Source organism: Chiloscyllium punctatum, chromosome 37 (assembly GCF_047496795.1).
Source record: "Chiloscyllium punctatum isolate Juve2018m chromosome 37, sChiPun1.3, whole genome shotgun sequence".
Classification (NCBI taxonomy): domain Eukaryota; kingdom Metazoa; phylum Chordata; class Chondrichthyes; order Orectolobiformes; family Hemiscylliidae; genus Chiloscyllium; species Chiloscyllium punctatum.
The window spans coordinates 63,672,315-63,685,234 of NC_092775.1; the positions used below are offsets into that span (position 1 = coordinate 63,672,315).

The 12,920-nt window shown below is 41.9% G+C and overlaps 1 protein-coding gene across 1 annotated transcript; it reads left to right on the forward strand.

The window, feature by feature from the left end:
* Nucleotides 1-8,629: 8,629 nt before the first annotated feature.
* neurl2 (neuralized E3 ubiquitin protein ligase 2) lies at nucleotides 8,630-12,011 on the forward strand. The gene is made up of 2 exons (XM_072556932.1): nucleotides 8,630-9,338; nucleotides 10,477-12,011. The coding sequence occupies exons 1-2, from the start codon at nucleotides 8,657-8,659 to the stop codon at nucleotides 10,590-10,592; spliced, it is 798 nt and encodes a 265-aa protein (XP_072413033.1). The 5' UTR covers nucleotides 8,630-8,656; the 3' UTR covers nucleotides 10,593-12,011.
* The last annotated feature ends 909 nt before the right edge of the window (nucleotides 12,012-12,920 follow it).

Consider the following 12,920-nt stretch of genomic DNA (forward strand, 5'->3'; position numbering starts at 1 on the left):
GGACCTTACCATTAAGTGTATAAATCCTGCTAAGATTTGCTTTCCCAAAATGCAGCACCTCGCATTTATCTGAATTAAACTCCATCTGCCACCTCTCAGCCCATTGGCCCATCTGGTCAAGATTCTGTTGTAATCTGAGGTAACCCTCTTCGCTGTCCACTACACCTCCAATTTTGGTGTCATCTGCAAACTTACTAACTTTACCTCTTATGTTCGCATTCAAATCATTTATGTAAATGACAAAAACTGGAGGACCCAGCACTAATCCTTGTGTCACTCCACTGATCACAGGCTTCCAGTATGAAAAACAACCCTCCACCACCACCCTCTGTCTTCTACCTTTGAGCCAGTTCTGTATCCAAATGGCTAGTTCTCTCTGTATTCCATGAGATCTAACCTTGCTTATCAGTCTCCCATGGGGGAACCTTGTTGAACGCCTTACTAAAGTCCACATAGGTCACGTCTGCCGCTCTCCCTCATCAATCCTCTTTGTTACTTCTTCAATAAACTCAATCAAGTTTGTGAGACATGATTTCCCATGCACAAAGCCATGTTGACTATCCCTAATTAGTCCTTCCCTTTCCAAATACAAGTACATCCTGTCCCTCAGGATTCCCTCCAACAACTTGCCCACCACTGAGGTCAGGCTCACCGGTCTACAGTCCCCTGGCCTGTCCTTACTGCCCTTCTTAAACAGTGGCACCACGTTTGCCAACCTCCAGTCTTCCATCATCTCACCTGTGACTATCGATGATACAAATATCTCAGCAAGAGGCCCAGCAATCACTTCTCTAGCTTCCCACAGAGTTCTCGGGTACACCTGATCAGATTCTAGGGATTTATCCACCTTTACCTATTTCAAGGCATCCAGCACTTCCTCCTCTGTAATCTCAACATTTTGCAAGATGTCACCAACTATTTCCCTACAGTCTATATCTTCCATATCCTTTTCCACAGAAAATACTGATGCAAATACTCGTTTAGTATCTCCCCCATTTTCTCTGGCTTCCCACAGAGGTCAGATAGAGAGTTAGCGTTTCAAATTTAGTATAACTCCACTTTGGAAGTGGGCTTGACCAATACTCAATCTTAATTGGATAATCACTTTTTCTGTATTGGAATTAGGGGCAGAAGTACACCATTCAGTCTTTCAGCCTCTGAATTGACTGCATCTGTGCTCTCAGACCCAACCCTGGCTTTATTATCCAGACTGTTGACAAGGCTGGTGCTGTTCTTGTCTGGTGTACAGACCTCTACATTGCAGAGACGAAGCACCAGCTGTCAGACATCATCTCCTGGACTATGACTCTGCCATCAAGCATCAGGTCATTGTGTCCACAATGATCACCAAACTCATGTCCTCTGGGGAACTTACCCCAACAGCCTCCCAGCTCCTAGTCTCCCAGCACTGTACAGAGTCAAAACGTGTGGTTCTGGAAGAGTACAGCCAGACGGACAGCATCCGAGGAGCAGGAGAGTCAAAGTTTCAAGCATAAGCTCTTCATCAGGAATCAGTTGCCTTCTCTTCAACATGGCATGCAATCACTTTTATACGTAACTCCCCTACAGGATGGTCTCAGGGGTCTCTGCTTCTTCTTGGAAAAAATGGCCTGAACTGTCCCCATTCACCACTGCCCTACTCTGCCTGGCTGATTTTGTCCTCACTTTGAACCACTTGCTTTTTAACACCTCTCACTTTCATTAGGTCAAAAGTATGACCATGGATACATACAGGGACCCCGGTTATTCCTCTCTGTGGGATACATGGAAAATTCCTTTTTCCAGTTCTACTGGGGCGCCTTCCCACAACTCTTTCTCTGCTACATCAATGATGTAATTGGTGCTGCTTCCCTCTCTCATTCTAAACTGGAAAAATTATTAAATTTGCTTCCAATTTCCATTCTACTCTCACATTCTCTTGATCTATCTCTGAGCCCTCCCTTCATCTCCTCGATTTTGCCATTTCCATTTCTGGGGATAGGCTGGCTTTTGATATCCATGACAAATCCCTGAATTCACTCAGTTACCTGGACTATACATCCTCACACCCTGCTTCCAGTAAGAACTATATTCCATTCTCCCAGTTTCTTCATCTCCATTGCATCAAAGGCATCCAGATGGGTATATAAATAGGAAGGGTTCAGACAGACATGGGCCAAGTGCTGGCAAATGGGGCTAGATGAGTTTAGGATGTCTGGTTGGTAAGGACAAGTTAAACTTAAAAGTCTACTTCTCTACTCTATGATTCTGTTCTGACAATGCTACCTTCAGAGGGGAGTCTCAGAATTGTTCACCTTTTCCCTACTACCATTGTTGACAGGGTCCCAAGCCATGTCCAGCCCATTGCTCACACTTCTGCCCTTCCTTTTCCTCTCACAACAAAAATAGAGTCCCCCTGACCCTCACTTATCCCCCCACCAGCTTCATCGTAAGCTGCCACTTCCATCACCTCCAACTAGATGCCACTACCAGACAAATTTTTCCCTTCCCTCCTTTGTCAGCATTCCCCAGGGACTGTTTCTTAAGGGAACATTTCCCCACATCCCAGGGCACCTTCCCCTGTATCGCTGAAGGTATAACATTTTCTCCCTCCTCACTATCCAAGGTCCCAGGCACACCTTCCAGGTGAAGGAGTGATTTACCTGGTCTTCGCTCAATCTAGTCTACTGCATTCGCTGTTCCCAATGTGGTTTCTTCTACTTCAGAGTAATGAAATGCAGACTGGGTGACCATTTTGCAGAACACCTATGTTCTGTCTGCAAGAATAACCCAGAGTTTCCATTTGCCTGACGCGTCAATACACCATCATTTCCCATGCCAACATTTCTATTGCAGGCCAACTGCAGTGTTTCAGTAAGCCTCAGCACAAACAAATGAGAATAACATCTCATTTTCTACTTGGGGAATGAAGCCTCCAGGGCTCAGCATTGTGTGTTAGAGTCACAGAGATGTACAGCATGGAAACAGACCCTTCAGTCCAACTTGTCAATGCCGACCAGATAACCGAACTAAATCTAGTCCCATTTGCCAACATTTGGCCCATACCTTTTGAAACTCTTCCTATTCATATGCATATCAAGATTTTTTTAAAATGTTGTAGTTGTACCAGCTTTCACCACATCCTCTGACAACTCATTCCATACACGCGCAACTCATTGCCTGAAAAGTTGCCCCTTCGGTCCCTTTTAAATTTCTTCCCTCTTACATAAACCTATGCCTTCTAGTTCTGGACTCCTCGACCCCAGGCAAAGACCTTGTTTATTTACCCTATCCATGCCCCTCATGATTTTATAAACCGCTAAGGTCATCCCTCAGCCTCTAATACTGCAGGTAAAACAGTCCCAGCCTTTCTCGTCTCTTCCTATAGCTTAAACCCTCCAACTCTGGCAACATTCTTGTAAATCCTTTCTGAACACTTTCAATTTTTACACCATCCTTCCAATAAGAGTGAGACCAGAATTGTACACAATATTCCAGAAGTGGCCTAACCAATGTCCTGTATCACTGCAAAATGACATTCCAACTCCTATACTCAATCCTCTGACCACTACAAGAAATCATATGAAATGCCTTCTTCACTATCCTGCCTACCTGCAACTCCACCTTCAAGGAAGTATGAACCTGCCCTCCAAGGTCTCTTTGTTCAGCCACACTCCCTGGGACCTTACCATTAAATGTCTGAGTCCAATAACTTTAGAACCACATTCCATTCTTCCTTGTTTTTTTACCCAGCCCTACACCCAGTCATGCTATGTTTTTAGCACAATCAACCCACTTTCACTCACTGTCAGGCCTATTATTGCATTTCATGTTTTCCTTTGCATAAAACCATCAGATATGTTGTGTCATTCGATCTTGGCTTTTATGTTTCTCAACTCTGTTCTCCTTCCAGCACAGACTACCTATTCTCTGCTACCTTCAGCTCTCATTGTCACTTCTTCACCTTCTCTTCTATCCTAGCCTATCATCCATCATACTTTCAATTACCTCCCCTTTTGATATCTCTCTCTCTCTTTCTCTCTCTCTTTCTTGCTCGCTATCTCTCTTTTCTCTTTCTCTCTCTCCCTCTCTTTTTCTCTCTGTGGGTACTACATCCACCTCTCTGCTCACCCCCACTACCCTGTCATCTTCAGCATAAATATCAGTTTTTTTTTCTGGTTGCTATTAGTTCTGAAGAAGAGTCACCAGATGCAAAGCATTCACTCTGCTTTCTCTCCATAGATGCAAAGAATTCACAGACTGCTACAAAACTCAAAGTAAACCTAAGACCAAAAGTCTCCCTCTCTTAAGTTATGCTGCTCATGACAGTGATGCCCACATACCATTTAACAATAAATAAAGAGCATGCTGTGTGCACAATTGTACTTTTATATTCCCGTGGTTGATTGGTGGCTGAAGTGCCATTTACTATGATTGATGGAAGATCATGAGTTTATAAATCTTTTGCAATGTGTCATATTCTTTAAAATATTGAAGTTTTGCAAACTGACAGTTGCTGATTTACTATTGATCTTAAAGATAATCTTAAAAATGTGTAGCCTGTGCAATGTAGCCTGATACTGCTGATGTTGAACAACATGGTCTACTTATGTTCAGATCCACTGTTGATGTACAGTGTGATGTATGTCTGTGAGCAGTCCAAGCTGCCAAAGTAAGCTGTGGCGAGAGTGAACCATGTTCTTTGATTTATGTGGCACAGGTCTGGCCCATCCCCACTTGTAGTCACCTGAGCCATCTTCCTTTTAAATGGAAGTCGAAAATGGACTGTGCTCATAGAGAAACACTATACAAAGCTTTAGCCGAAAGGTGAGAAATGAAAAAGCATTACTCTCATCATGAAGGCTTTTTTGCCTGAAGCTGCAACAAGTGCAATTCCTCTGTACGCAAGCATTGAGTGGCATTACTGAGATTCATTCAGTGATGCAAAGGATGGGTCTGGCCACATTTCATAGCATACTCCACTCAGTTCGACTTGCCTTATCACCAATTACTTTTGAATGAGTTTATGGCAAAGCAAGTTTTGAGAAGATTTGTAGCCCAGGTTGAAGTTCTGGAAGTAGGTTTGCTCGCTGAGCTGGAAGATTCGTTTTCACAGATTTCATTACCACACTAGGTAACATCGTCAGTGAGCCTCCAGATGAAGCACTGGTCATATGGCCTGCTTTCTATTTATGTGTTTAGGTTTTCTTGGGTCAGCGATGTCATTTCCTGTGGTGGTGTCACTTCCTGTTCTTTTTCTCAGGGGGTGGTAAATGGGATCCAAGTCAATATGTTTGTTGATAGCGTTCCAGTTGGAATGCCATACTTCCAGGAATGTCTCTGTTTGGCTCGTCCTAAGGTGGATGTCTTGTCCCAGTTGAAGTGGGGTCTTTATTCATCTATAAGTAAAGATACTAGTGAGAGTGTGTCATGTCTTTTTGTGGCTAGTTGATGTTCATGTATCCTGGTGACTAGGTTTCTGCCTATTTATCCAATGTAGTGTTTGTTACATGCAAAAGAACTTTTAACGATAGGTCTATCATTTCCTGATGAAGGGCTTTTGCCCGAAACATCGATTTTCATGCTCCTCAAATGCTGCCTGACCAGCTGTGCTTTTCCAGCACCACTCTAATCATGACTCTATCAACTAGTGGTCAACACATAATGTTATTCAGGCCCTGAAAGAAAAAGGGACGATATATCCTGTTGGATGTTTCCCTGAACCACTTTGAAATTATTTGCAGAATACCTCTTCACCAGAGCTTTCAAACAAACACTAAGATGGAACTTGACAAGTAGTGAGAAAGACCAGCAGGTCCTTCCTCATCCCCGGAGAGTTACGTCCTCCATACATTATCCTCAATTTGTCCTCAACTGCATATTGCAGACTGCCAAATTCCATGCTGATGGACTTACTGGAGACAGTGAGGTCTGCAGATGCTGGAGATCAGAGTTGAGAGTGTTTTGCTGGAAAAGCATAGCAGGTGTGGCAGCGTCCAAGGAGCAGGAAAATCATCATTTCGGGCCAGAGCCCTTCATCAGGAATGAGGCTGGGAGCCTCAGGGTGGAGAGATAAAAGAGATGGGGGTGGGGGTGGGGAGAAGTTAGCTGAGAGTACAAAAGGTGGATGGAGTTGGGGGTAAAGGTGATAGGTCAGAGAGAAGGTTGGAGTGGAGAAGTGGGAAGGAAGATTGACCGGTGGTACAGGTCATGAGGGTGGTGCTGAGCTGGAAGGTTGGAACTGGAGTAAGGTGGGGGGAGGGGAAATTAGGAAACTGGTGAAGTCCACATTGATACCCTAGGGTTGAAGGGTTCCGAGATAGAAGATAAGGAGTTCTTCCTCCAGGCATTGGGTGGTGAGGGAGTGGGATAGAGAAGGTCCAGGACCTGCATGTCCTTGGCACAGTGGGAGGGTTAAAATGTTCAGCCATGGGATAGTGGGGTTGGTTGGTGTGGGTGTCCCGGAGATGTTCTCTGAAGCACTCTGCAAGAAGGTGTCCAGTCTCCCCAAAGTAGAGGAGACCACATCAGAAGCAATGAATGCAATAAATGATATGTGTGGAAGTGCAGGTGAAACATTGATGGATGCGCAATGCTCCTTTTGGGCCTTGGATGGAGGTAAGGAGGGAGGTCTTTGCGGAAAACGGATAACGGTGGAGAGGAAATATATGCGGGACATGGATGAGATGCATTGCAGGGCATCTTCAAACACGTGGGAGGGGAAATTTTGGTCTTTAAAGAAGGTTTAGGTCTAGGAAGGGAAGGAAGGTGTCAGAGATGGTCCAGGTGAATTTAAGGTCAGGGTGGAATATATTGGTGAAGCTGACAAACTGTTCGACCTCCTTGTGGGAAGTGGCGCCAATGCAGTCATCAATGTTGCAGAGGAAGAGGTGGGGAGTGGTGCCAGTGTAATTTCTTTAAAGATCAAAATCTCCCACATGGTTGAAGATGCCCTTCCAACACAGCTCATCCACAAACTTCACCTCAGCCCTCAAGCCCCACTCCTCCAACCACAACAAGGATAGAACCCCTCTGGTCTTCACCTTCACCCCCACCAACCTCCACATAAATCACATCATCTGCCAACATTTCCGCCATCTACAATTGGACCCCACACCAGGGATATATTTCCCTCCCCATCCCTATCCGCTTTCCGCAAAGACCATTCCCTCCATAACCCCCTGGTCAGGTCCACACACCCTAACAAGCTAACCTCCCCTCCTGGCACCTTCCTCTGCCACCACAGGAATTGCAAAACCTGCACCCACACCTTCCCCCTCACCTCCATCCAAGACCCCAAAGGAGACTTCCATATCCATCAAAGTTTCACCTGCACTTCCACACGTCATTTATTATATCTGTTACTCCAGATGCTGTCTCCTCTACATTGGGGAGACTGGACGCCTTCTCGCAGTGTGCTTTAGAAAGCATCTCCAGGACACCCGCACAAATCAACCCCACCGCCCTGTGGCTGAACATTTCAACCCTCCCTCCCACTCTGCCGAGGACATGCAGGTCCTGGGCCTCCTCCAGCATTACTACCTCACCACCTGACGCCTGGAGGAAGAACACCTTATCTTCCACCTCAGAATCTTTCACCAGTTTCCTCATTTCCCTTCCCCCCCCACCTTACCCCAGTTCCAAACTGTCAGCTCAGCACCATCCTCATGACCTGTCATACCTGCCAATCTTCCTTCCCACCTATCCGCTCCACCCTCCTCTCCAACCTAACACCTTGACCCCCCCCACCTCCATCCACCTATTACACTCTCAGCTACCTTCTCTCCAACACCAGTGCCCTCCCATTTATCTCTCCACCCCTGAGGCGTCCAGCCTTTTTCTTGATGAAGGGCTCCCGCCCAAAACATCGATTTTCCTGCTCCTCGGATGCTGCCATACCTGCTGTGCTTTTCCAGCAACACAGTGTCATCCTAAAGCTCGGAGCAGCTGCCACTGAGTCTCAATGGGGAAAGATCACAGTCTAAGGCTTTATATATTGAGGGTCCAGAAACTGGATAAAATCCGTATAGCTCTATGTTTGACCTGAAATAAATAGTGCAAATATTTACTGTATTTGTAAATGTAATGAGTAACAAACAGCACTGGAAGAAATGGATTAAGGTTTGCATCTTATTTAATGTCAACATTGAACAATCATTTAATGTGCTTTTATAAGTGGTATGAATAAAGTACATTTTGGTGATGGTGGTAGTGGTGGTGGTGGGGGGGAGGAGGGTTGTAAGTCTCTTATTAAAAAGACATTGCCTTTTAAAAACTGCTCTCCTGGCAGGCACATGGAGTCACTGTTGGATTATAAAATGGTATGTTGCATAGGGATCCTGACCCAAACCTTTTCTGTGACTTTTGGACCCCATTTATATCTGGACAAGGCTGCAAGCTTAGGAAATATCTGCCAATGAACGTTGTTTCCCCCCCACAAGAGGCTACCTGATTAAAGTATTTCCTGTTTATGTTTCAGATTTCCGGCACCTGTTGCATTTTGCTTTTTTTTCTATACTTTTTGTAGTTCATTTAGAAACATCTTGCTAAAGAGCAGGGTTAGTATGTAGGCTTCAGTTACATCAGCTTCTCCATACCAGCTGTCAGCCTCTGACCCAATACGTATCACAAATTCCTACTGTGGTTAAAAATAGCAGAAGCAATAAGGATCACAGAAATGGCTGCAGTGTCAGATTCGTATATACGCTTCCACAATATCCATGGAACCAACGTGAGACTGAATGCTTCTCAGACCGAAGCGACAAGAACAGACAGCTTTGGGAATGGGGTTTGTTTCAGTAAAGAGCCTCTAGATCCTGATAAGATTTTCCTTATAGAAATTGCAGAGAAAGAATTAGGGTGGTGTGGGAATGTAAGGATTGGTTTGACAGCGCACAATCCAAAAAACTTAGAATCAGTTCCTGAATATTCTCTTCCTGATTTAGTAAACTTGGGAAGCAGTTGGGTTTTTGCAATAACCAGGAATCACAATAAGGTCTCCACTGATGATCAGGAATCCAATCCTGCTCCACAGCCACTCTGTTCTACAGAGGCCTATCTGCAAATTGGAAAATGTAGGATCCCCAAGGACAAGTTGGTCGGAAGAAGCAGGCCAGGAAGGTACAGTCACCTCTTGGATGAATTGTATAAGACGAATATTCTTCCTGCAACTGCCAGAGGAAGCAGAGTTGGGGTCTTGTACACCACGCAAGCTAATATGGGTGAAATGCACATTGTCATCAATGGGGAAGACATGGGTCCCTGTGCCAGAGGAATTCCCATTAACCAGCCTCTCTACGCTGTTGTAGATGTGTTTGCTTCCACTAAGACTGTGAGGATTATACAAGTGGACTATGGTTGTAAGTATCATCTAATCATTTTTATTACATTAATATAATCTTTCAAATAGAATTGTTTAATGGTTAATGTTTTGGCTGCACTCCTGACTGACTGCATAAAACATTTTGCATCTTTACTTCTTAGACACACTGGAATAGAAACTAGGTTGATTTATTGAAATTCTGAAGAAGTACTACTTCTTATTTTACAAACCAAACTTAGTGAAGTCATGTTAGCATCTAAACTATATTCAGTGAATCTAAAGCAAGGTTTACTCAAAACCTTTATACATTGTAGTCGATTATTTCATCATTCACTTCATGTCTGTTATATAAATAGGGAATCTATGTTGATAATGCACATTTTCTAATATTTTAACTACAATATAAAATTAATGTATAACATATCATACAAAGAACATGCTGTATAATTCCAGTGTATTCTGTTCACTTCATATTTCCAGATTTCAGTTTTTTTATCTATGCTGCAGCAGTACTTTTTAATCAATCAAATTATTAATAACATCATCAACAACTGGTCTGTCAGTGTTTTGCTGTATTATAAATTGAATTAATAGCTGAGTTGAATTGGCTCACAGCACGACTGCACAGTTATGTTTAAATTTAGAGAAATTGATCGATTGATTATTGTTACATCCACCGAGATACAGTGAAAAGTGTTGTTTTGATAGACTTAGAATCGAACTTTAGAAGAGCAGAATGATTATTAGATATGTAAGAATAAGATTTGTTGCAGACAGCCTGCAAAATGTTGCTATGCTCTGGCAGCATATTGAATGGAGAAATAGCTACTTGTGTACACTGTACTGGAACAAAACCTGACAGCTATAATAAAACAAAGGTAATTTGCAATAGCAATACATAAAGTCAAGAAGTGTGTGAATTCAGATTTAAATTCTCCCTTCCAACCCTTTAGAATGACAAGCAATTTTCATAAGAGATCAAGTGACTGTCTTCCAATCAAGTCACTGTTTGGATTTGTGGCCCTTGTCAATTGTTAGTGTGTCTGTTTCAAACATTCATGAAATACAGATAAATACATAGCTCCTGACTGAGAGTTATATATCAAATGAATTGATACTTCTAGAACATATCACTTAATAATGCCATTTTCTATTTTCTGTTTTTATTTCTGCAGTTCCATCTCTACAGACACTGTGTCGTCAGCTTGTTCAGAAATGTATAATGCATAGACTGGCGATCGACTGGCTAGATCTACCTGACCCTTTAAAGAATTACTGCAAATATGAATGATTGTTGTTGATAAGTATTGTTTGAAAAAATTGTTTGATCTTGATTCATGATGAAGAGAGTAAATCCATTTTATATTCGCATCCATGTTAGGAAAATCTCTAATTTTATGATTCAACGCAAAAGTAAAACTTTTAACTTGGGATTAAAGGTTTTTGAGAAAAATAAAATATTGCAATTGGTTTGGGGAGAATAGACTTTGGGGGAATTACAATTCCAAAATGAAGTTCTGTTGTGTTGCTGGGGATGGTGGTAAAAATATATTTACACCTATGATTTTTATGGCTACTTTGGTTTCTTGACTCTTGGAAAATGTTTTGAAGTTGTAATGTTATCCAGTGGGGGTATTGTCATGTAGATGCTACAGTAGAACACCCACATAAAAGGAGCAGAAAGTAACTTGTAAACATGGGTTTTCTTTCTGAAATCAGTAAATCCACTATGAGTGGTATTATTTCAATAAAGATAAATTATTTGTATGGGTATCATAATCAGGAGGTTATTTTAAAAATAAAAAATCATTGGTTTTAAATCTCCATCTAGGATAGTGGTCCAGCTGTGATATTGCCATGGGGATCAATTTCAGCAAAGTACCCTTTCAGGTGGGTTTTATCCATGTTTTTCATTTGAAACAAAGAGTCATCTTGGAATGCTGTGAACAGGCAAATTTGTATCTGCCACGAGCCAGAACAAGGGGCACAGTAGCTGTTAGGAATCAAAGATGTTCCTGGGCTGGAGTCATGAAGCAGAATTCTGAGGGTGACCCACATTTGAAAGTACTTGACAAATTAAAATTGTTGAATCTGTTGAGCAAGGCCAGTGAAGAGATGTGCCAGTAGAAGAGAGATTGACTGTCACAGTCACAGACAGAGGGAGAGAGAGAATTCAGAAAATCTAACTGCCAGACTGGAAAAGTAGAGATTTAAAATCAGTTCCTAACAGCTGTGACATACATTGGTTGGGACTCATGAAAAGTAAAGGAACCCACAAAATGTTACAGAATTTTGAGGAATTCGGAGGTAGAATAAAAACAAACCAGGACATAGTCTGTTGAGATTATCAGGCTTAAAACAATTGCAAAATATAATGCTAAAGTAGTAGTTCTTGCTTTACAGATTTTTGCACAGTAAAAGCTTTTATTTTAAACATTAATTCTTTTGGGGGAATTTTCACTGTATGACTAGAACTTCAGTTTCTTTTGTTAAAAGTTAATAGTCTCCCTTAAGATCATAGCATCCATGTTACTTATTTCTTCATCAGTTTCTTCTTCTACTCTTAGAATGTGTTCTCACAAATAGAATGTAAAAAAAACTTTGAAATAATAGCTTATTTATTCACCAAAGTTAAAATGTCAAAATCCATTTTCACTTGACTTCCGACATTGTTTTTATAAATTATCTCACCAATTAAACGTGTTTTATTCCATGCACCTTCAGTCTCTCTCTCTCTCTCTCCATTTCCTTCCCATCTTTTACAGTGCCTCACACACTTGATTATAATTATCTTTAATTAATAGTATTTCATTTTCTGAAAATTACCACATCTCATTATTATTCCTAATAGCTAATTTGTTCTTGCTTCACAGATTTTAATTCCATGTGTTTCAATTTAACTGCATGATTGGTGATTTATGGATTACCCTTTATGTGTAACTGTTAGTTAAAGGTGAAATTATGATTCTGGAGCTCTTGGTCTCAGTCATCACTTAGTTTCTTCACAGTTGTGGCTTACTGTGTAACTACAAAACCTAGAATAATCTTATTACTGTGGTAGAAACCACAGATAGAAACCACTAGTCAAATGCTGGTACTGAAAACTTGAAGGACAAGAGATTCAATAATCCATAGGTTATTAAAGAATCCAGAGAGCCCAATGCCACTTTATTGAAGTGACCTGTTGATGTGCAACAATGAAAAAACAGCTTTTCTTGTGAACCCCACACTGGAAAACAAGTAATAATGAAACTCCTGTGGAAGTAAACATATGTTGGGAATCAGAAAAAGGAATCTCAGGTTTTATCAACTCAATTACTGGGAAGGCCAGCAAAATAGACAGATTATGCCATTATCTAATTTATAACTCTTACCTGAAACTCAAAGATAAAATACTGTCTCAGATTCACCCAGATCGAGTTCATGAAAATGTCTTTCTTCAATGCTGAGTAATAGAACATAGAACATAGAAGAATACAACGCAGTACAGGCCCTTTGGCCCTCGATGTTGTGATGATCTAAGCCCACCTAACCTACACTAGCCCACTATCCTCCATATGCCTATCCAATGCCCGTTTAAATGCCCATAAAGAGGGAGAGTCCACCACTGCTACTGGCA